The sequence below is a fragment of the Gossypium hirsutum genome, chromosome D12 (genome assembly GCF_007990345.1).
Source record: "Gossypium hirsutum isolate 1008001.06 chromosome D12, Gossypium_hirsutum_v2.1, whole genome shotgun sequence".
In the NCBI taxonomy this organism is placed as follows: domain Eukaryota; kingdom Viridiplantae; phylum Streptophyta; class Magnoliopsida; order Malvales; family Malvaceae; genus Gossypium; species Gossypium hirsutum.
This window is the reverse complement of record NC_053448.1, coordinates 47269982-47296478: the sequence shown is the minus strand read 5'-3', so window position 1 is coordinate 47296478 and position 26497 is coordinate 47269982. Positions and strand designations below refer to the sequence as shown.

General features: G+C 32.6%; 1 protein-coding gene across 2 annotated transcripts; it reads left to right on the top strand.

Annotated features, from left to right (window-relative positions):
• Positions 1–13504: 13504 nt before the first annotated feature.
• Positions 13505–20259, top strand: LOC107946225 (S-antigen protein). Of its 2 annotated transcripts, none has more exons than XM_016880460.2 (4): positions 13505–14369; positions 14452–14813; positions 14936–15028; positions 19373–20259. In XM_016880460.2, exon 4 carries the CDS (start codon positions 19541–19543, stop codon positions 20072–20074), a length of 534 nt encoding a protein of 177 aa, XP_016735949.1. In that variant the 5' UTR covers positions 13505–14369; positions 14452–14813; positions 14936–15028; positions 19373–19540; the 3' UTR covers positions 20075–20259. The 2 variants fall into 2 exon arrangements, with proteins under 2 accessions (XP_016735949.1, XP_016735950.1); XM_016880461.2 differs by having other exon boundaries at positions 13541–14369; positions 14936–15038.
• Positions 20260–26497: the final 6238 nt, after the last annotated feature.

Sequence of the window (26497 nt, the reverse complement as noted above, 5' to 3'; positions counted from 1 at the left end):
ACTACTGTTGCTGTCCAAAACTGCTTTAGTGCAAAATGTTGATTTCCATTTTGCCCCAAATTTCATAGTTTATACAATTCGGTCCTTTCTCAATTAACCCCTAAATTAATCTAATTTTCTCAATTAATACTTTACCTAGACATTATAAGTTTTTTCACAACTATTGAAATTCAGAATTTTCACATATAACTCTATCTTCAAACTCTTTTACTATTAGGTCCCAAACATTCACTTTCTATTCAATTCTTTCAATAAAACCAGCATATGAACAATTTAAAGCTCTAATTCAATGCTAAATCATCATATACTTCCAGCACATGTTCATAGCAACTTTCAACTTCTTTCATAGAATCAAAAACTAATGAATTCAACAAGTGGGCCTAGTTGTAAAAGTCACAAAAACACCAAAATTTCAAGAAATAATCAAGAATTGAACTTACCTGCAGTAAAAATAGGAAGAACCAGCTTAAGGAAACTCTTCTATGGTGTTTTTGCTGATGAGAATGCAGAAAAATAAAGAGAAATCTAGATAATTCTACTTTGGTCCTAACTTTATTAAGTAAATTTTGCAACATTCCAATTTTGCCCTTAATTCTCCTTACTTTGTTGCTGATTTCATGCCTTTGCCGTCCAGCCCAAATAGACCTTGAGCCTATTTTCCTTTTAATCCCTCTTCCTTTTATCATTTAAGCTATTTAATCATTTCCCATAATTTTGCATTTGTTACAATTTAGTCCTTTTTGTTCAATTAATTATCGGAACTTTAAAATTTCTTAACGAAACTTTAATACTAACTTTTTAACACTCCATAAATATTTATAAAAATATTTATGGCTCGATTTAAAATCTCTGAGGTCTCGATACCCTGCTTTTTATTCTAATTATTTTAATATTTTTTTTCTAGTGCACTATTCACTATTTCAAAAATTTTCCTAACTTCACATTTAACTTATACTCACTAAATTAATAATATTTTCTACTCATTTGTCAAATTTAGTGGTCTCGAATCACCGTTCTGACACCTCTGAAAATTTTGGCCATTACATTTTTTTTCCTCGTCGGATTTATCGTCCAAAAACCACTGTTCCATCTAGACCCAAAATCGGACTGTTACAGAATTGATACATACATTATGAATGTATTGATTATTTGAATTCAAATGAATATATGTACAAATATGAGAATTGGGTATTGGTTGTATTTGAAATGTGAAATTAAACCCTATTAACTGTATCGGGCTGAGTCGGATATAGATAGCATGCCGTAGGATAGGAAGAGTTCAGGAATTTCTTCGACTTCGAGTCAATGAGGCACTGGGTGCCAATTTACTTTAGTTTAACCGATGAGACACTGGGTGTCAATTTATATAGCACTAGGCGCAGTTATTACTTCAGATTTACCCGATGAGGCACTGGGTGCCAAACTGGTGTGTTGGTTGGATCTATGTATCCGTTCGAGTTCAAGTTGTGTTAATAGGGGTAATTAAATAACAAATTCTGTAATCGATATTGAAATGACAAAATATGTGAATTGGAAATGGAAAAGTGAATTGATATATGAAAGGTGAAAAAGTTGTGATTATAAATGAGATATATGAGTAATGTACTCATTGATTGAATATAGTTGAATTATGAAATTGTTAAAATGAAATGTGGTTTGATAGGTGAAAAGCTATTTATATAGCAAGTATGAGAATTGGAACATTTGTTAAACAAATGAAATATAATAGCATGTGTAAGTGGAATATAGTATGAAATGATATGCTACTATGTATGAATTCAAAAGGTTGGCATATGATAGTTGTGATCTTAGTCATTAATATGTGTTTATATTTCAATTATGCATTTTGTACTCTTTTGTCTTTAAATATTCAGGTTATAGAATTATCACAGAGTTTTACTCAGCGTATGGTTTTAGTTTTCCTTGCGCAGGTTAGGTACTTCTCTTTTGATCGTCGATTCAGCATCCAGCAACGATCCCGAACTCAAATGTTGTGACGTTTATCTTTTGCATTGGCATGTACCTAGGATATCTAGATGATAGTTATTTTGTGGATGGATTGTAATTAAAGTTATAAGTGTAATGTTGGTTGGTATATATATATAAACATGTGTTTGTGTTTGAAGCCATAATATGGTATGTTGAATTGAACTAAGATAAGTTAGGTGTTTGTGAATCTTAGTTGATGTTTAGGTGGTTATGAACTAGGCTAAATGGAGTGATTTTGGTATATTTATAATTTGGATTTGAATGATGCATTGATGATATGTTTTGATGGTGTAAATGTGGTACCAATGAGGGTACATTGGTTAGACACCTAGGATGATTGTTTTGGCATGTTTTAAGTGTGTGTGATTGTGTTTTGAATAGGTTAAACGAATGAATTTTGAGTTACTTAATGTCCAAACAAGTAGGAAATGGTAAACTTGTTATTAAAGGCACATTTTTGGTCCATGCGGCTAGACACACGGGAGTGTGACTTGGCCGTGTGAGACACACGGCTAGCACACGGGCATGCGAGGCCATTTTGAAGGGTACACGACCTGGCACAAGGACGTGTGGCTTGGCCGTGTGACCCAAGTCAGTGAGTTACACGAGCACAGACACGGGCTGGGACATGGCCGTGTGTCCCTACTTTGAATGCCCACACGGCCAAACACACGGGCGTGTGACTTGGCCATGTAAACCCTGCAGTTAAATTTTTTTTAACTTTTTCCTAAAATTTTCAAATATTTTGATGATTTTAAACCCTCAAAGGCTTTAGTAAGGGACTCTGTGCATGTTAATGATAAGTTATATTATGATTTTTAAAATGTTTAGAAATGAATGATTTAGATTATGATTACTCGGTAATGCTCCGAAACCCTATTCTGACAACTGATACGGGTTAGGGGGTGTTACATGCCAACATTCATATGAATAAAACCTTAGGGGTTTGATGTAACGAAGTTGTCTTAGACGCATTCAAAACCCTAGTAATTTAGGAGTAGAATTAATATAATTTTCTCTCGCTTTTCATAAACAACTTTGTTTTTCCTTTTGGAATCGGTTTCGATCCAAGAGTTATTTTATAATATTGAAGTATTTCAGTTATTTCTTATTCGCAAGCATTGATATTTGATTATTCCAATTGAGAGATTCGTTACTCAGTGCTCCATTCAACATCAAAATCAGGATTATTCTAATATCTTTTCTGTTTCGATTCAATCGTGTTCTTTATATGTTTTATTCAATTGAGATTAAGATTATGAATAAAATGAGTGATTAAATCCCTTAGGGGAGATTAATGAGTGGGGATGTGGTTAATGGAGGATTTAGGGTTTCTCAAAGGGATTAGTTGGTATAGATTACGCGTTTCTTAACCCTAGGCTTAACAACTTAAGAAGTTATCATAGGTTAAACAAAACCGGGAGATAAGTTTCACTGAGTAAATCATAGTTTATCATGGTTGAGAAAGTGAGATCAAGAGATAAGCGAGTATCAACTAATCAATTACTCAGTTAGAGGTCAGAAGGTAATAATTGGTTTATTGATTGCTAATCCTCCTTAAACCCTAATCCGAAGTTAATTACAACCCTTGAAACGAGTTAATCTTCTTGATTTGTTTAATTTATCTAATTGTTTGTCTAGTTTACTGTTTCTTTATTTTTATTTATTTAATTTATCATATTCATCTATTTTATGATTTATCGTAATATAGGATTTAATTATTACTATTTAGACTTATTATTATAAAAAGGTTTTCATTAGATTTATTTCATCCTCTCTTAGGTACGATCCTCAAAATACTTGTATTCCATTCTACACACATGTTATATTACAATTTGACTCGTATACTCGTAAACATTGCTAATTTAATTTCTTATATTTTTTTAAGTGATATTCTTACTATAAACGATTATACGTTTATAGACAGCTACTTATAACAATTAAGCTACCGTTCTATGAAAAATATTAACCTACAATTAAACATGATCAAAGTAAAAAATCAAAATGCTCCCGTATGGAAAAAAATTAAATCAAAATCAAAACCTCTATACGAATAAATGAAAATGAAAATGAAATTGAAAATTAACATGTAAATAAATAAAATCAAAATTAATATACAATAAATTAACATTACTATAAAGTCAAAATCAAAATTGTGGTTGAATTAAAATTCAACCCAAAAAATCAAAATCAAGTTTAAGAATCATATTAAATATCAAAATCATTTAATCAATTTTAGTTTATCTATATTTTGAATTGGTCAATTTTAATATTTATATTTTCTGAATTTTGAAATTTTAATCCTAACCCAAATGGTAGTAGTTAAATCTATTTTTTTTTTAAATTTTGCTATGAATTTGTACTATATATAAAATTGTATATTTAGTCTAAGATCTCCAATAAAATCATTTAATCTCTCTTGAGGCAATTACGAGAGTAATGCCACTGGTAGTTACAACTACAACGGGCACTACACAAGCTACGCAACTTGCCTTATTTAGAATTGACAATATTTTGAGACAAAACATTTGGGCTATGATATTTGTTGATACTTTGGATATCTGTTGGCCCATCTTTGAAGATCAATAACTTGGATTGATAAATCTTTGCAGATTTAGTTGGATCAAGCAATCAGATCCCCTGTTTTAAGGAGATTAGATCGAATGACTTGAAAATCTTATCTTAGAGATCTGTGACTTATCTTAGACTTTATTAGGATATTCTTGATGCTGATCTTATTGCTACTTTGATAGTGTTTGAAATGTAATTGATCAAGTATATTAGTAAGTCGAAATCTCATATATTTCAGAAGATTTGTATATGTTTTGTACAAAGAGTCTAGCACTTATTTTGTTATTTAGGAACTTATTATTGTGAGTACATTTTGCAAGTAAACAAATGGGTCACTTGATTTATAAACTAAGTTTCCATGGGGAAAACTTAGTGGAAAGAGATCTAGATGTTAAATGCAAAAGTGAGGATTTGGAAATAAAATAACTTAATGAATTTAACAACTATTATTTGGTAAGGACCAAAATTTCAGAATTCTTTAAGTACATGATGAAAAGAATCTAGACGTATCTCAAATTGCACTACTTCAAAAAAAAAGCTTATAATTTGTTAGGTAATATAAAATTGAACTGTGGGAACACCCATGACTGGTTTAGCGCTTATAATTTGTTAGGTAATATATATATATTTCATTTTTGACAATTGAAGCATTGGAATCGAATCAAATAATTATTTCCTTTTTTTCTTTCAATTTATTTTCTTCACTATTATCCAGTACCAAGAGAATTGGAATTACTATCGTAAAAGTTAATAGATACACTTATTTAAATTTTATTTATGAAAAGTAAATTTTATTTATAAGGTTACACAAGATTTGTTTTCTTTGTGTTAATTATGTTAATAAAATCTGGTTGTTAATACAATCAGATTGTTTTCCTTATTTCTAGGCAAATACTTGATGCACATCAAAGATTTAATGGTTGAAAATTATGGATTTATTTTTTTTAGATTTTTTCTCTATTTTTTAGTGCTTATTTTTAGTTTTTTTGTTATGTAAAAGCCTTTATAAATAGGCTTTTGGATTATGAATCAGTGTACTCATCATCTTAGTTTTCCCTTTTCCTTATTATCTTCATCTTGTTGTTATCTTCATCTTAGTATTTTTAGTGAGAGGAAAAAGTTCCTATGGCTTCTGAAAATTTTGCCTCAGGGCAACTAGTTCTATTGTATTTCTCAAATTCAGGCATCTTAAACATGTGAGGGAGTACTAAGTCTGGAACCAAGCTCAGATCTTTCGCATCGATTCCATGGTGACTATCGGCGCTTTCCAGGGCTTTGAATTTTTCCTCCAACCATTTACACCTATCTTCCCACTGTTTTGGCAATTCTGCATTCGCCTTTCCTTCCTCAGCTGCTTCATCAAAATCCGGTACGGCAAGATTAACTGGATTATCACCAGGGTTAGGACCTGATCCGGCCAAAAAGTTCATCGGTAATGAAACATCGGTTTGAAACCTCTATGGCCCAATGGAAATAGAGGATCTGCGCGAAGGTACCTCGGTCTGAGTCTGCGCATGTAGAGGTGTAAAGCCTAGAGGATAGATAGGTCTATCTTTGTCTTCTTCTTCATCATTTATCATAGGGCATTTCCCCTTATTTATTCCTTTTAGTAATTGTGTCAGCTCAGTCATCATGTCCTTTTGAGACTCCCGCATCCTTTCTGTCATGTCCTGTTGATTTTTTTCCAATTGCTCCATTTGTTTCTGTAGCTGATCTGGCATTTCTTTTTGCATTTGCTCCAATTTCTCTAATCTTTGATCCATTTCTTTGGCTTTGCGATGAGTACCGTAAGGATGTTTGGTTGATTGGTTTTCCAGATTAGTTGAAACAAATTTACTCGATTAGACCCTTTCAATGGACTTTAATGCATGTAATGCGAATGCATGAAATGAATGCGTAAAGAGACGTTGATTCTAATTTAATTACATTTAGAAAACTTTTCTAGAAGATAAATTTCTTTACGTAAAACGGATACGTGCACAGCCCCACCCTCATATTCCAAGAAACAACATCGATCTTCTTCTTCATGCGCATGTTTGAGATAATCTCGCCAATTTCTAATAGATGCCACTACTAGCTCCCTTTCTTGGTCTTGGTCGCGATCCATCACCTGCCCATCTTCATGAAGCTCGTCAGCTTCTTTAAGGGAGTTGGAATGTCCAAAGGCTCTTAGACAATCACCTGGAATCCTTAGGCTACGAAGCAAGGTCACGAACTCTTCCATGTGTTTTTCAGAATATATTAAGGTAGCCGTATTGTTTTCCACTTTATCAAGGAATCCGTATTCCATGACAAGCTTTCTAATTTAGTAATTGGACTTGAATCAATATCTCTTTCCTTAGATGCAAATGCAATGCAATCACAATCAAAACACAACAAAGGGGATTAGTACAAAACAGAAGTAAACAAGGAAAGCAGAAGTACCTACTCGGATGACTACTAGGGGTTTGGAGTGGCTCTACCTAGGTTAAGTTCCTAAGTCCACTATATGAGGTTTGGTTCTAAAGTCGAGGTACCCAAACCAGCAGATTCCTTGAACTTCACCCATTATAGGCTCATACAGACCGAGTTCGGTTCAGGGGAATACATTTCCCTATAGCTGCACGGAGATGAAAATCTCACGAAGACATAGGTACGAATGTATTCTGAAAGTGATCCACTATACTGCACGGAGGTGAAAACCTCACGAAGGAGTAGCTTCTCACTCCCACTTAAAAGGGGAAGACTAATAGTCTTCATGCAATATGATGACAAAATATAAAATTCAATTTACAATAATCATGTAAACAAATACAAAGAGAAGATCGTAGTTTTTTCAAATCAAAATTTTAATTTTCGACAACAAGACAAAAACAATCAATTTTACGGCCTGACTCTCTTGGTGTCCCCAGTGGAGTCGCCAAGCTGTTGAAACCATTTTTTATTTGAAAAAACGGGGATCGACTTTGAAAATAAAATGGGAGTCACCACCGATCCTTTATTGAGGTGTGATCGGTACACCTTAAAATGATTTTGGCCTACGAGATTTGAGAAAATAGGTTCGGGAGTCGGTTACGCACGAGGAAGGGTTAGCACCCTCGTAATGCCCAAAATTGGTACCGAATCGATTGTTTAATGTCTCAATGTCGAAATTTTGAAAAGATTTTAAAATATGATCCATTGAAAAAAAATTTTGAGTAAAATGAATTGGACGATGAGACTCACTTATTTCGAAGACATAAATTGTCACACTCAATAAGTTAGAGTGTAACATTTTAAATCCGCGAAATTAAGCTTATTTTTTGACTTTTAAAACCTATGTATTTGAGAAGGATATCTGATCATTTGGGTCGAATGAAGAAATCAAAACCCAATAAGTTAGGGTTCGAATTCACCAAATTCCTAAATGTCGAATATTGCCTTTATTTTAAAATCGGGATAACAGAATGTCACGTCCAATAATTTAGGACCCGACATTTTGAAATCCTAAATGCTTAATTTTAAAAATTGATTGTTTTTTTTTAGATTGAACACTTGATCATCTGAATTCATTTAGAAGAATCGAAGCCTAGTAAGTTAAGGCACCATTCTTTCGAGAATTTATGAAAATTATGAAATAGAATGATTTGTTGTGCTTTAAAAATGATACAATTCTTACAAATGAAACATGATTGAATAACAATGTATGACGTAAAAGATAATATATAATCCAAACACAAACCAAAAAAAAATGAACAAATAATAAATTAATACTAACAAACATAGCAACAATAATTTTAATTATACGTTATGTTAATATCAATATCAACATTCGAAAGTTATTAATCTAAAAGAAGATAAAATGTAACTAATTTGAAAAGAGAAAAGAAATGAGAGAAAAGAAATTTGAAATAATATTTAATGAACATAAAGTATTTTTAAAATAAAAATTTGAAAGAATTTTTTTGGGTTATTTTCTAAAAAATTTGTACTAATAAAAGAGTTTAAAAACAATACTAGGCCGAATATCAAGATAGTGTTAAAAATAATAGATCAAGATAAGAATTTATTTGTTTTAAAAAACATTTTTTAAGACGAATTTAAATATGATAAAACAATTTTAAAATGATACAATAATTAGAATAAAACATAAAAAATAGAGTTAAAAATAAAATTCCAAAAAAAACGAAATTAAATAAATATGTAGAGCAAGTTCCAACTAATAGTGTATAATAACTTTGAGAGTATTAATAATAAATTAAAATGATAATCAAATAAGTTTTAAAACTATAGAACCAATGGATTTAAAACATTATTAAAAGTTAAATATCAAAAAAATATGTTAAATTTTATAATAAATGAAAGTGAAACTGATTCTAAAATTTTTTAAAAGAAACTTGTCGAATTTGGAAAAGAATATTAGATTTGTATTAAGTTGAAATCTATTTTAGAATTGAGGGACCAATCAGACAATTAAACGTAAACATTAAAGTAATCACAATCCAAGACAAAAACGGTACCGTTCGGGTTTGGATCTAAATGAATACAGAGTTAAATGTGCGATACAAATTACAAATAAATAAAAGAAATCAAATTGCGATTCTATTAAACATGAAGGGACCTGCCGAATAAATAAACCAACGACCCATGAAGCGTGGATCCTTCCCGGACCGGGTCACCGTTGGAACGGGTATTCAGAACGGTGCCGTTTCGGAGTCATTGGATTGACTCTAAACGACGGCGTTTTAATGACCCTTCTTTTAAACTAAAATAAACCCTAAATAAGCTAGCACCCACATTAAAAGCAAGCCTAAACTAAAAAACTCTGCACCGCTCCAGGTAACGTGGGTATTTGAGCAGTCGTCAACCTCAGCCCATACTCCGATGGCGACGGAGAGAGTCGGGGTCGCGCCACCAGGTACGTTTCCCTCTCTTTTTCTTTTATTTGCTTCGCGTATGTATGTGCGGTAAATAGTAAGACAGAAGTAGAAAGATGAACAATCGGAAAAGAAAAAGAACCCAATCGAAAAAGGAAAAAAGAAAACCTTTTCCTCTTTGTATTGATTTCGTGTTTGATACAATATTCCTCTCCTCTTTTTTTTTGTTTACAATGCATATTTGGCTTTTATATAGCCAGAAAAATGAAAAATACAAAAGAAATCCCTCTCTTTTTGTTGTTACCATCTGTTTTTTGTTATTGGCCCATTTCTTTGCTGTTGTTTGTGTGACTGTTGCAGGTACGGCCGTACGGAGGAGCGTGGTGTGGAGACGCGCGTGTGGGAGGCTACTGTTGCGGCGCTGGAAGCTCTCCATTACCGCTAGAGTTTCTGGTTGTGTCGGGCCGTATGAATGTTGGGCTAGGTGTAGTTGGGCTAGGCTAGTGTTTGGGTAGTTTAGGTTAAAACGGGTTGGGCCATACGAGTTTGTTGTTGGTATTTGGGATTTGTAATACCGGACATTTAAAAATGGACTGCTATTTGTTTTTCTTTTCTTTTTTATTTGGTTTTACAAAATGGGCCGGGCAAATTGGCCTATTACACATTTAATGCATTTATTAGCTTCAAAGCACTTGTTGAGAATGAAATTGAGAAAACCATTGAAGCTCTTCACACTGACCGTGGTGGAGAATATTGCTCCAAGGAATTTGAAGCATTTTGTAAAAGTCATGGCATTTGAAAAAAGCTTACCATTGCATATACCCCCAACAAAATGGCGTATTAGAGAGGAAAAATAGAACCATACTGAATATGGTTAGGAGCATGCTTGCTAGTAGAAGGGTCCCAAAATAGTTTTAGTTAGAGGCAGTAAATTAGAGAATCCACGTTTTGGATAGAAGCCCTTTTGTTCAAAACATGACACCTGAAGAAGCTTGTGGAAGGAGACTAGGGGTAGATCACTTCTGAATTTTTAGTTGCATAACTTTTGAACATGTTCCAGGTGCTAAGAGAAAGAAGCTTGATGACAAGTGAGAGAAGTGTGTCTTTCTAGGTGTAAGTGAAAACATTTAAAACATGTAAATTGTTTAATCCTTTAACGGAGAAAATTGTGATTAACATGGATGTAATTTTTGATGAGGAGAACACTTGGAATTGGAATGACCAGCAACCTTCTCAAACCTTTGTTGACACTGAAATTGAATTTGAAAGGTAGCAGCCTTTAGATCAGTAGACTCAAACAACATTTTAGCTTGAGAGTTCACCAAACGATGCTTCAACAACCACTGAGATCTAATTGTATTCGACAAAGACCAGCTTGGATGAGAGATTTTGAGGTAACTGTCATTGGTCAAACTGAAGATCTAATCATCCACTTTACCTTATTTGCAGATTGTGATCCAACAACATTTGAAAATTCTGTAAAGGAGTCGAAATGGCGAAAAGCAATGGATGAGAAGATGAAACTATAGAAAGGAATGATATAAGGGAGTTGACTGAGCTTCTAGAAGGGCACAAAACAATTGGTGTCAAATGAGTATATAAGACAAAGTTGAAGGAGAATGGAGAAGTTGACAAGTATAAGGCGCACTTAGTGGCCAAAGGTTATAAGCAAGAGTTTAGGGTGGATTAAAAAGAAGTTTTTGGTCTTGTTGTAAGGCATGATACAATCAAATTGGTGATTTCACTTGCAGCCCAATACTCTTAGCCTATCTTTCAGTTAGATGTAAAGTCGGCATTTTTACAAGGTGAGCTTCAAGAGTAAGTATTTATTGAACAACCTACTGGTTTTGTTAAACATGAAAGTGAAAATAAGGTTTATAAACTAAAAAAGGCTTTATATGGATTGAAACAAGCCCACGTGACTGGCATAGTCGAATTGAGGCTTATTTCTTTAAAGTTGGTTTTACCAAGTGTCCTTATGAGTCTACTCTTTTTATTAAAACTGGCGATGAAAAGAAAATGCTTATTGTGAGTTTATATGTCGATGATCTTATTTTCACTGGAAACTGTAGTTCCATGTTTAATGAATTCAAGAAGTCTATGATGATTGAGTTTGAAATGTCAAATCTTGGTATGATGCATTATTTTCTTGGCATAGAAGTAGTGCAATCAGCTGATGGAATATTTATTTCTCAAAGGGAATATGTTCAAGATATTTTGAACAGGTTTGATATAAAGGATTGCAATCCAACAAGCACCCTCATTGAGTTTGGTTTGAAATTGAGAAAAGAGGGAAAGAAAGTGAACAACGCTCTTTATAAGCAGATCGTTGGCAGCTTAATGTACTTGACTGGTACAAGACCTAACATAATGTATTCTGTGAGTTTAATTAGTAGGTTTATGGAGAATCCTACAGAGATACATTTATTGGATATCAAGATAATCCTTTGTTACTTGCAAGGAACCAAGGATTTTGGGTTGTTTTATAGAAAAGGTGAAATTTCGGATTTATTTGGGTTCACTGACAGTGACTTTGTAGGAGATTTGGATGATAGAAAAAACACTTCAAGTTATGTTTTCATGATGGGAACCGGAGCTGTTTCATGGTCATCCAAGAAACAATCTATTGTTACTTTGTCAATGACTGAAGCTAAATTTGTTGCTGCAACAACCTGTGCTTGTCAAGCTATTTGGCTGAGGAAAATCTTGAAGAAGCTAAAATTCAAGAGAATGGGAGCTACAACAATTTTCTGTGACAACAATTTAGCTATCAAACTCTCAAAAAATCCAGTATTACACGGTAGAAGCAAGCATATTGATGTAAAGTACTATTTTTTGAGAGATCTTAACAATGATTGGGTAATTGATCTCAAGTAGTGCAAGAGCGAAGATAAACTAGCTGACATATTTACCAAACCTCTCAAATTGTTTTCCTTCCAAAATTTGAGGAGGTTAATGAGAGTTTGCACTTTGGAAGATCCTATTTGAAGAATGGCACCAGTAAACTGAAGTTTAAGGAGTTTTTCAGTTTAAAGGAGGGATTGTTAATAAAATCTAGTTGTTAATAAAATCGGATTGTTTTCCTTATTTCTAGGCAAATAGTTTATGCATATCAAGGATTTAGTGGTTGAAAATTATGGATTTATTTTCTTTAGATTTTTTCTCTAGTTGTTAGTGCCTATTTTTAGTTTTCTTATTATGTAAAAGTCTATATAAATAGGCTCTTGGATTATGAATCAGTGTACTCATCATCTTAGTTTTTCCCTTTCCTTATTATCTTCATCTTGCTGTTATCTCTTTCAGTAAGTTAACAAATTACAGAAGAGTGACTAGGAGGGGAGAACATTTTTTTTATTTTTCATTAAAAATAAATGTTTTTTATTTTTAAAAATATTTTTATATATTTGAATTTTAAAACTTTTTTATTATTTGTATCTTTATAAAAAAAATTCAATCTTATGTATATTTTTTATATATATTTATATATTTTAAATTTTTATACAAATTTTAAAATCTTTAAATTTAAAAAAAATTATTTTTTATAATTTTATATAAAATTAAAGCTAAATTTACTATTATATCAATTAGAGAGGTGCCGATGTTAGTTATTTTATAATTAGGTTACTCATCAATGCAATTCTAGCTACACTTTACCATACCCAAAATTGATCATAGATTTATATATTTTAAATATTTTTAAAAAAATTAACTTTTAAAAAGAATTTTGATTTTTTATAACTTTTTATAGAGAATTAGAGCTAAATTTACTGTTATATCAATTAGAAAAGTGTCACTGTTAATTACTTTATAATTACGTTACCCATCAATGCAATTCTAGCTACGCTTTGCGATGTTCAAAATTGATCACACATTTAAGATTTATTTATTTATATATTTTAAATTTCTATGCAAAATTTTTTTAAATAAAATGACTGGGTATTTTATTAAAGATAGAATAAAACAAACTAAAGGCCTAAATCAATAGGCCCAAAATTAAATACATCAAAAATCGAAACAGCAAAACCCAGCCTCACTAAATAGAAGTGAAAACCTCCTAACTAGCTAGTTGCTTACTAACTTAATGGACAACAGAAAACATTGAATGAAAATAAAAGAAATCAATTATACCTACCCTAGTCAATTCAAAAACGGTTGGATACTATAAAATCTGTCGAATAGTCATTTCCAAAGACCTATCCGTTCTGTCGATAGCTGTTCCCAAGAGATAAAACTTTATTTTGCTATCTGCTTTGAGTGCTTTTCTTTCATCCGCTCCTTCAATCTGGATTCTTTGACCAGTTTTCTTCCGAGGCAAAGGCATAACAATTCAGTTCTTCTCCCATCAGATAAGTTGTTTCTTCTCTATCAAGAGCATTCTTTGCTAGTCTATGTGTATGCGAGTTCTCTGATTTACAAATGTGCTGAAAAATAAGTTCTTGAAAACAAGATTTCTTATTCTGAATGTCTCTGATTAAAGCTCCGATCACTGATTTGTCTGTTGAGGTCGTCTAACATTTTTTTATTATTGTTTTAGAGTCCCCCATGAGTTTAACTGATTGAGTTCTTGGTGAAATCCCTAACTTTGTACCCTCTAAACATGCGTATGCTTCTGCTGCGAAAGGTCAGGGGACATTGCTATGAATAATCGTCTTTAACACCAGTAAATTTCCCCTCAGGTCCCATCCCACCAGGCCTGTAACTGATTTGAAGGTTCTTCTGTCGAACACTGCATCAAAATGGATCATTGTTCTCGATATGTCCTCCTGTATTCTCTAACTTCTGTTCATTTTTCCATTTTTCTTCAAAACTTTTGTTCCTTCATATTCTACCATATGCCTCTGAACGTTTTGTGCTAAAACCCTTCCTGTTGTATTTTTCCCCTCATGTATGAGTTGATTTTTGGAGAACTATATCTGCCATAAAGCATAACAGAAGAGTCGACATTGGTCGTTGCTGTTTCTATTAAAAACCAAGGTTAGCCACTCCTATATATTTTGATTTATGTTGTTCATAACCCATTATAAGTTTAACGATTTCCAAACTTCTGTTGTTATAGGGCATTCTCGGAAGACATGAAGGCTTTCTTCTGCCCAGAAGCAGCAACGAGGGCATCTATCATTTGAAGTGACTTTCCTGTACCTGAGATTAGCAAGATTAGGGATATAATCCCAGAAAATCTGCCAAATAGTAATTGCAATTTTTGAGGGCAGCTGTAGGCTCCATAATTTCTTGTAAAATTCTTTTATTTTGGTCTGTAATAAGTAATTAATAGGATTCAAATTAGCATCTTGTAATAGTTTATAGGCACTGCGTACTGAAAACTCGCCAGATAATTCTTCTTTCCAAACTTGAGTATCCTCGTGCTCAGTCTCTGCAAAAGGGATCTGTAGAAGTTTTTGAGCAGTTTTCTCTTCGAAGGTACTATTTATCAAATTCGGCCTCCATTTCTTGTTTGTATTAACGATAAGATCCGAAACTAACTGTAATTCCCCACTATTTATTCTGTTTTTTCGTCAATTTTATCAATTCCCTGTATCCAGCTGTCTTCCTAGATAGAAATGTTGTCTCCTCTGCCCACTCTCTAACACATTCCTTTTTGAAGAAGTCTCTTTGCTGCCCAGATACTCTTCCAGGTAAGTGAAGGTAAATTTCCCAACTCTGCCTTTAGGAAGCTTGAATGTGGAAAATATTTTGCTTTTAAAACTCTTGCTAATAAAGAATTTGGATAATTTATGAGACGCCAACCTTGTTTAGCTAATAACGCAATATTAAATTGACCAAGATTTCGAAAACCTAAGCCGTCATTTTCTTTTAAAGAACAAAGGTTTTTCCAAGTGCATCAATGAATTCCCCTTTTACCTTTTCCCTTCTGCCACCAGAATCTTGCTACAATGCTTTCCATTTCATCACATAGAACTCTAGGTAATAAAAAAACAAGCCATCGTATAAGTTGGTATAGCCTGAAGAATGGCCTTTATAAATATTTATTTTTCCTCCACGCGATAAATACCTGTTACTCCAATTGTCAATACATTTTTTAAATCAGTCCTTTAAATTTTGGAAAGATTCATTTTTCCTCCGACCTACCATATTAGGCAACCCTACGTATCGCTCTAGTTCATTCGAATTACGTACCCCCAACAGATTGACAACTTGTCTCTTATCCTCTTTCACTGTGTTCTTGCTAAAAAATACTATTGATTTGTGAAAGTTAACACATCGACCCGAGCAAGATTTGCATTCACGTAGGATGTCCTTGAAAAGATTAGCATCAATACTTGTTGCCTCCCCAAACAATATGCAATCGTTAGCAAATAAAATATGGGATATCTGTGGACCATTTCTATTAACCCTAACTCCTTTTAAAAGGCCTCCTTTCATTGCTAGCCTTAATAGACTTGATAAGCCCTCACCACATAAAAGGAATAAGAACGGACTTAGTGGATCACCTTGTCTAAGTCCTCTAACTGGTAAAAATTTAACCTCGCAATGCCCATTAATGATTATCGAATAAGAAACAGTGGTAACACATTTCATAATGTCATTTACCTAGCTTTGATCAAACCCCATCCTTGTCATTATCTCCTTTATAAAACTCCATTCAACCCTATCGTATGCTTTTTTCATATCAAGTTTAATGGCCATATACTCTTTTTTCCCCAATCTCTTTTGCTTTAACTTATGGAGTACTTCATATGCTAGTAGCACATTATCTGATATTAATCAACCATGCACAAAGGCACTTTATGCCTCATCAATACATTTACCAATAACTTTTCGAAATCTATTTGCTATTGCCTTTGCTATAATTTTATAAAGTATATTGCATACACTAATCGACTGAAACTGCATCGTATTAGAAAGGCTATTAACTTTTAGGATAAGTACTATATTTGTAGAGTTTATTGGACTAACCTATATATCTCCGTTTAGAATTCATAAGCAAAATGAGGTGACTTCTTCTCCAAAAATCTGTCAGCATTCCTAATAAAATAATGCTGGAAATCCATCTTTCCCTATGCCTTCGTTGGTCCCATGTCAAAGACTGCTTCTGTGTTTTCATCTTTAGTGTATGTTGCTGTAAGTTTTTGGTTGTCTTTCTCATTGACACACCGCTAGATCCCTGATAGTATGTCTCCATAGTTCCCCTTCCCTCATGCCAAAAAAAGATTCTGAAAATAAGACGTCGCAACACCTTCTATTTCCTGCAAGGTCACCATCTCTATTGTTTCTTCATTTTCTAGCTTGTGAATGAGATTCTTCCTCAGCCTTTGTGATGCTTGACTGTGAAAAAGTGCTGTATTTTTATCCCCAAACTTCAGCCAATTTGTTTTGGCCCTTTGTTCTTAGTAACATTCATCTTTTTCGATCTCAAAATTCAAATTAATTTTTGTATCAATCAACTCAGCTAAATTCTTATCTTCTCTTTCAGCTTTAGCCAACTCCACAAGTTTTTCCATAAGGATCCGTTTAGTCTTTTTCCTATTTATTTGAATTTGCCCAGCCCACTTCTTCAATCCTTTTTTTCCAATTTTCCAGCTTCTGTAATAGCTCCCTTGAAGGTTGCTCCCACAAACTCTTGACTTCATTAATGAAAGACTCTTCCAATGACCACCAAGCTTCAAATTTAAAATTATTGTTCCCCAATTGTTCTTCATACCTCCCAGTATTAATAAGAAGAGGACAATGATTTGAAAACAAATGAACTAGATGTTGAACTTTCACCTCTGGAAACAAAGTAATCCAGTCTGTGTTAGCGACACCTCTGTCTAGTCGTTCTTGTATGTTCGTCTTAGGTAGACTTCCTCTCTCCCAAGTGAACCAACTACCCTCGAAGCCCACGTCGTTCAGTTAACATTCCTCTAACGTTCTTTGAAAAATTTCCATCCTTCTTTCATCTCTAGGTAGCCCTCTTTTTTTTTTTTAAATCCATACATAATTTCATTGAATTCTCCATAAACCAACTAAGGAATTTCCACATTAGTAGCTAAGCTTTTCAAAACATCCCATGAATCATTCTTATCCTGTGCGTACAAGGATCCATAGAATCTTGTGAATATTCAATTTACTCTTTTTTCCTTATCTTCAACTGTCACATCAATGAATCTTTTAAAAAAACTACGAAGCATTATATCAACATCAGTCTTCCATGCTAAACACAAGCCTCCTCTTGTACCTTCTGAGTCGACTTCAATACCATTTGCATAACCACATCTCCTACGAGCTTTTTCCATCTGTTTTCTACTAAGTTTTGTCTCCACAAATAAGACTATTTGGGGATTATTTATCTTCATCAAATGCCGAAGTCTTCTACCCGTCCGTTTTCTCCCCAAACCACGGACGTTCTAACATTGATTTTCATTGCGCCCGATCAGTTTGCCTCTTGGCATCTGCCGACGATAAAAGATTAAGTCCTTTCATTTCCCCCTGTTTCACTTTTTCCCCTCCTCCCTTATTAAGGTTTCATCTTCCAAGTCATGCTCCATGGCCATTTGCATCTGTTTGGACCATAATTTATCCTTCTATTGTTCTACAAATGACACCCCCTTCTAAGTTAAAGCCCAATATTGGATCTATGGTTTTCCCCTTCTTCCTTTCATATCCTCATTCCTTGAACTAAGCCCTACAAACCTATTCTCCATCCAGCTTCCTTCCGACTTTTCTTCCCCCTCTTCTCGTAACCAAATACTATTCATTGATAGAGCTCTTCGAGATGGTGCTCGCAATGATAAATCCCAACCCATTTCAACAATATCCTCCCAACCATCATTTTTGTCTCACAAAAAGAGTCATTATGCCTCAAACATCCACAGTAAAAACAGAAAAGTGATAGACGTTCATACTTAAATTTAACATACGAGCGTATCCCACAACACATAACCTGCTTCTTTCTTTTTAAAGACTTCCTAACGTCAATCTGCACCCTTACCCTCATGTAATTACGATTTTCCTTCCCCAAATTTGAACCATCATACTCCAAGAAAGCTCCAATAAAACTGTCCAATTGTATTGCTAGATTTTTAGAAAATAAACCTACTGGAATGTCGTGAATTTGTACCCAGAAAGGGATAAAAAGTAATTGTACTTTTAATGGATCCTCACCCTTTTCCAGTTTGCAAAGTATTAATAAATGATTATTGAAAGTCCATGGTGTACCTTTCAAAACTCTCTCCATATCTATACTATGAAAAAACTAAAAAAGATACCTTTTTTTTCCCCTAGATCTAGAATTTGAACCCCACAGACAGGATGCCACAAGTTTGCCATAGTGTTTTTCATAGCCGAATAATGAATTATACTTGCTGTTAGGAAGCATCCCACAAGCTAAAAATCCCCCAATTTCTATACAAATTTTAGAATCTTTAAATTTTAAAAAGAATTTTGATTTTTTATATATATATAGAATCAAAGTTAAATTTACTATTATACCAATTAGAAAAGTGCTGATCTTAGTTACTTTAAAAAAGTAATCTCAAAAATATTAATGAGCAAATAATTAGACGTGATTAAAACGGAAATTTATGCATAATTAAGTGACCGTTGATCTAATTTATCTTTTCAATTATATAATTTTTATGTAATTTCATAAGTTTGAATTAAGATAAATATGATTGAAAATATATATGCAAGAATAGTTGAAAATAAGTTGAATATGAGGAGTCGGCGAAATTAATGGGTTTTGAGGGATACAATTTTCGTCTACGTCTTTATCAATGGGATGAGTTGATCCATATTTTTAGAGTTACATCCGTTATAAGTTTTGGTGATCAATTTTAGCCATATTTCGGCGATCGGCAAAGTGTAGGTAGATGAGTTTGGAAAGGCCACTCAAAATCATTACTTTTTCCCTTTCCAAAGACCTTACTTGTGCATTAATTAAAGAACAGCATGAAAATCTTTTAGCTTGTCTCCTTAATAAAGAAAGCTCCTCATTCAAAATTACTAAACCTTTTTATATACATAACCTCTTGTTACAGGCAAAATTGTTCTTACTTGTTTCAACAGTTCACTGTAAAGCCTCCCTCCCTTTGTCTGCACTCAAAGAACAAGGAGCTGCACATTTATGCATCCAAGCCCTTTAAAACACCTACTAAAAACTCACATTTTTCACTCCCATCCCATCTTTGCAATTTCGAACCACACCCATGTCCACTCAACCGCAACAGCCCGTTGTCGTTTTACCAAATACGGTGCCAGGGCAAGCGCCGCCATCCCATAATCACTCGGATGGATCGTTTGGAACAGTTTTTATAGTGCTTGCAGTGATCATTGTTATATCAGCTATAGCTTGCTTTCTTGGAAGGCTGTGTAACCGGGGCAAGAATCAAACGAAACCCTCAGACCATAACCATAATTTCGGTCCTAAAGAAAGGGACGTGGAGTTGGGGTTCGATGGGAGGGTTCCGGCTGCCAAACCAGGTGAGCATGATGGTGACCCCAGCAAAGGGTTCAAAATGCCTGGCAATGGAGATCATAGAGATCCAACAGAAATTAGAATGCCTGGAAATGGAGATCCAACAGGAATTGGAATGCCTGGAAATGGAGCTCCTACAGGAATTAGAATCCCTGGAAATAGAGATCCAACAAGAATTAGAATACCTGGAAATCAGGGTCCCACTGAGTTCAGAATGGCCGGACTTAAGCCTGGGGATGATGGAGCGCTGAAGCCTGATGCATGATACTAGCATCGCATGGAATAAGTTCCAGGCTCGTTGCAGTTCATAAAATCTCCATCTTTCTTTCTTTCTTTTTTTCCTATAAGTTATGTAGTTTCTTAGTTTTATTATCTTGTGTACATGTATTTGTTTACTTATATTCATCGTATAATATAGTAAAGGCAAATAAGATTGCAATTTTCAATCAAGAAATTATTATTTATGAATAACAATTAACGTCATGATCAAACAAAATATTGTTTTACATCACAGTATTTGTAGCTTTTATGAAGGATTTCACTTTTGAAAATAGAGGTTTCATTAATATCAGAATTTATTTTTTATTTAGGGAAGGTATTAGTTTCGCAATTTTTTATAGATTATTATTTTAATAATCTAATAATTAAATTTGTCAATATATTTGTATTTGTTATGCATGTAAAATTTTTGAATTGATCTAATATCTCTATCATATTGATATAAAATATCAGTTATATATTAATATATATTTAACGGTTGAAAGTTTTTTTATGTAAAACGAATAATTAGAATATTTTAATTTATGCCAAATTTGACATGCATGATCTACCTAAAATGAAGCATGAAATATGACGTTTGGATTGTTAAAATGTTAATTTTATAAAAGAGTTATGGAAGGATGTAAAATGACTTAAATTTTACACGGATATAAGTAGATTCCTCCCTTTTTTTTTGAGAAAATGATTATCTAATCACTATTATGTAGACCTGATCATGGGTCGGGTCACCCACACAAGCCCGAAGGTTCACCCGAAAAGTGGGAGGGTTTGGGCAAAAATATAAGCCCGAAAATGAGCTTGGACAAAAAATAAGGTCGGTTCCAAATTTGCCTAATTTTTCCTCTACTGCTATTTATTGTTATTTTGATATTATTTGCTATTATATTGTTACTATTTTATTGTTATTATTTAGATATTGTATTTGCTTGCTAATTTGTAACTATTAATTTTAATACTATTTTAAGAGGCATTTGCTTGCTAATTTGTAACTATGTTAATGTTATTTAAGTAACTTTGCTTAATGTATTTTCAATTTGCTGGACAATATATTGTTTAGTGTATTTGGTATATTATATTTTTTAAATTTATTTTAATACGAGTGGAACTAAACTCAAGTTTAACATTTTTTATCTGAATCGGACTTGGATAAAATTTTAAACTACTTTTCAGATTAGGCCAAACCTGAACCTACAAAATGGGCTTAGAACTTTGCATTGACTTGGCCCGAACCCTCATAAAGTCTACTATTATGTAATGGCCCTTTGCTTCCTTCTTTAATAAAAAAAATATTGTCATGCAAAAATTTCTTTATGAATAAATTTTAAATCATGTGTAGATTATATCTAGATTTATTGTAATATAAATTTGGATATATTTAAATTATAAATTCAATTATGATTTGTAATGCATGCTTTTAATTATAGTTATTGGTTATTTGTGCTTTATAAATGTAATTGTAACGTTCTTTAAAAAATATATTGGTTATGTCATGCTTGAATATTTTCTTTTTATTTTTTCTTTTGTTTGACATGTAAAATATTTATTTATATAAATTTTTTGATTGAATTCTTTTACGAATTATTTAGCACCGATTTAATTAAAAATTTAAAAAAAAAACTTTTTTAAAATAATAAATATTGTTATAATGGAGTTTATATCTTTATTCTATATAATATCTTTGAAACCTTAACAAGCTTTTTTGAACTAAATCTTAAAAAAAAAGTGTATTGATTTCTGAAATAAATATCCCGGCACAAAAAAAAAAACACTTCCACTAAAGTAAAGTCAACAATAATTTTGTTGATACAAAATTTTGGTGAGGTTGGTGGCAATTCACTTGGTGCATCAAGAATTGCAAGCGGAAGTGTTGAAGGACGAGGGGTTATGAGGAGCTCTCATGGAGCTTCATTGAGATAGAAGGAGAGAGCCTCTTTTTCATGTCCTTGAGAGTGTATATAAAGGGGTATTTGGTAAGACTCAAGTAATGATACCCTATTAATAGTGTAGGGTTGCTATAGAATCATGTAACTGTGATGAAAATATATAAATTTGTGTAACAATTAGTCGTATGGGACATTAAAAGCGAAATGTAATGATTAAAGTATGGATGCACAAAACTATAAAAATAAAGTATAAATGCACATGAGGTTCCTAATATTCTTTTCCAAAAAAATTAAATGCACCTAAAGAGGCTTCATTTGTGAAAGTTTAAGTGGCCAAGAAGGCGAGGTATGCCTGGAAAAGCTATACCATATTTAGTGCACAATAAGCCTTAAGTGCTCTTGGAAGCAAAGTCTTTTTAATGAAGTGTAGATGCTAAGTATAAAAGAAGTTCAAGTGTTCCATGATGGTTAAGTATAGCGATGTTTGCCTTGAAGGAAAAGTTTTTGATAAATCAAGTTCGACTTGAAGGCAAAACATAAGTAAATATCATGTTTGCCTTAAAAGGCAAAGCTAAAGTAAATATCACACTCACCTTGAAGATAGAATGAAACTCACTTTGAAGGCAAAACTACAATGAATATTTGAATCACGCTCACCTTGAAGGCGGAGTAGAATTCGTCTTGAAGGCAAAAATAAAGTAAATATTCATATCTAAAAGGTGTTAGTAACTTTGGCAAAACATATATCAACATAAGAAAATATATATTGTTCAAGGTGGGAATTACTTATACTTCTTTGCCAAGACTTGTGCCAACTAAGCATTGAAACTTGGTGAAGCATTATTATTTTGTCAAGGCATATTCATGCAATATTTATCCCAATGAGGTATGTTGTACGACATTTATTGTAACACCCTAAACTCGTATCCGTAGCAAGATTAGGGTCACGAGGCATTACTGAACATAAGTACAAATCAGAATAATCACTTATTACAATTCATGTATAAAATTTTATCAACTTCTTTATCAAAGTTCTCAAGCTCAAATAACATATCACTAATCATACATAAATGTCAAGTAATTACATATATATATCACATATCCCATTAAATAAATCATGAATCATTCACGAACCAAGTAGCCATAATTCACTCAATTACATAAACCAAATTCGCATTACAAACCATGCTCTGAAATTCAACCAAGTCATTACCATTTACTTATTTAAATATTGTGATACCAACCAAATGTAATACCCCAAACCCGTATCCGTCGCCAGATTAGGGTCACGAGACATTACTGAACATAAGTACAGATCAGAACAATCACTTATTACAATTCATGTATAAAATTTTATCAACTTCTTTATCAAAGTTCTCAAGCTCAAATAACATCTCATTAATTATACATAAATGTCAAGTCATTACATATATATATATCACATATCCCATTAAATAAATCATGAATCATTCATGAACCAAGTAGACATAATTCACTCAATTACATAAACCAAATTCGCATTACAAACCATGCTCTGAAACTCAACCAAGTCATTACCATTTACTTATTCAAATATTCGTACCAACTAATATATATCCATATCTTGTTTCTTATGCTTCATAAATTCAATGTTCAAAGCATATGTCCATCTATTCATGGCATTTGAATACCTAAAATATAATCAAATATATTTTATTCCATATAACAATCACATATTTCATCTCATCCTTTTGTATACATCTAATTCAATGGCTAATTATTAAACGTACCATTTCATAAACCTAAGTGCGTTAGCAAATCAAGTCAAACCAGTCCATATTATACGACCTATTAATTCTCCAAATATAGGTCATTATCAAATATCACTAGATGGTCAAATATAGTTTTAATACATTACAATTTCATGCACAATATGCTACAGTAACAATAGCTATTCCTAAACTCAATTGCCGAATCAAGTATACCAAATTTATAAGCTTTATACATTTGTATATTATACCAATTCGACCATTTCCCACAGCTTAATTTCCATTAACAAAATAGATAATAACTAGCATTATCACATTACCAAAATATACCTCTTTTCACATTAAAAAAAAATGCGCATATTACATATAAATTTGAACCATTTTCGAACACTAATAAATAGACATATCATGCCTAGTTCGCATGCTAAAATCATGTCTAGACATCACTCTTTTCAAGCATCCAATGAGTCATTTAAAAACTGAACCTAAATGACCAACCATTCAAACATAAAACATGTGTATACTTTGCCATCACCAACCGTACCTAAACAACCAATATACAAGCCATCAATTATACCAAACTTAGTTTATAAAAACGCATGCATTTTAGCAAAACACAACCATCAACTAACTCATTATTCAAAATGAATTATATAATCAAATATCACACATATATACACCATGAAACATACTTCCATAATAATCTTGAGATATGACCGAATACACACATGCATTAACATCATATAACCAACATTAGCATCATGATCAAACCATTTTCGCATGGCTATACACATACAATTTTCAAACCAAATATATCAAAACTAGCCTATACATGCCACATAACCAAAACTCAAAGCATTTATTTACCGAAGCGAAAACTGGATAGTGTGATGTGGTCTCCCATGACTTTCAATCCGAGCAAGTCTCTGAAACTTTATAAACATAGGGAAAATACACAAAGTAAGCTTTGAAAGCTTAGTAAGCCATAAGAAAATAATTTATCACAGTAACATATATAATTCAATTCGAATAGACTGAATTTCGTTAATCTCATACACATATACAACCACTTTTCTCATATAATCCATATTGTCACATTACACAACTTTACTTACCTTATTTATCAATGAACATATAAACCATGCTTTAAAATTCAACCATTTCAATCTCATTTATCAATTCAAAATTCAAATTAACTACCATACATCAAAGTCATATCACACATGCGTCATAATTCCACTATTCAAACCATACATACTCCTCATTCAAATATATCACATTCGGTCATACAAAACACATAACTAACAATTCAAAACATGCTTATTTAACTCTTTCACATATACATAACATATTTAATAATTTAACCTTATCAATAACATTTATCTAATCATCTTTCAACCCAAACTAGCAACCTCAAAACCATGTTTCATGTTTCATAAATCCCATGTTTGAAACATAGGACCACAATTTCATGGTATTCAAACTCTTGAATATAATTAAGCTTATTTCATTCCAATTTCATATAACGAGCATATGTATCACAATGTTCATTTATATACATGCATTTCATTCATTGTCATGTATTTCATATATCGTCATTTGAAACATACTCACCTTTCATTCTTGCATATCATATACACTTCGTACGTACCTGAATCGGATATACTTTCACATAGTTATTCATTTCTCGATATTGCCCATTGAACCGTTCGAAATCAATAAGGATACTCGGATAGCTCAGAAGCTCTTACAATGCCAACATCCAAGACGTGGTCTTACACGTAATCAAATATTGATGCCACTATCCCAGACAGGGTCTTACACAAAATCGTATATGATGCCGATGTCCTACACATGGTCTTACATGTAAATCTCAAATCGACACCAACATCCCAGACATGGTCTTACAAGATAAATTATATCGGAATCCTATATCATGACATATGTATCCTATACTATTCCTATGGTTAGTACAGGGCTTTCGGACATCATAATTCGATCGATTCAAGCTCGTAACTAGCTTTCCAATGCTTAATTCATTTCGGCATATACAAATATACTTATTATAATTTAATTCAACACATATAACACACATAATTTCGAATTTAACAACATTTATTTACTTATGAACTTACCTCGTACGGACACGAACGAACTAGACGGCTATTCAAAATTTTTTTATTTTTCCTCGATCCAAATCCAATTTCTTCTTTTCTTGATCTATTTCAATACAAATTTGACTCGCTTAATCATATATTTATTCAAATTTATTCAAAAACACATAAATGGGTAAATTGCATTTTAGCCCCTAACATTTCACATTTCTCAATTTAGTCCATATTTCAAAACAACACAAAATATTCAAAATTTCAACATACTCTAGGTCGGCCGAATTTACCTTAGGTCCCTAGCAGCCCAATTCTATCGTTTATTTCACATTTTAGTCACATAATTTTAATATTTCCCAATTTAGTCCAAAATTGACATTTTTATCAAAAATTCATTAACAAAACTTACATATCTAACAACAATGATTTATTTTCCATCATTAACTATCAAAATACTCATGCATTCAACAATGGCAACATTCAAATACTTTAACAATTTTGAAATCGGAGATACGAGCTAGCTAGATTAAGCTGCAACTATCTCAAAAACGTAGGGCAATGAGAGCTTTGCCGAATGTTAAAGCCAACAATGGCTTTCTTCTCATTGAATTCTCGGTGAAGATGAATAGTGGAAGATGACAATGCATTTTTTTTATTTAATTTAACATAT

What these genes read in the sequence shown, in the direction of transcription:
- LOC107946225 (XM_016880460.2), top strand. Translation starts at nt 19,541, where the DNA reads ATGTCCACTCAACCGCAACAGCCCGTTGTCGTTTTACCAAATACGGTG.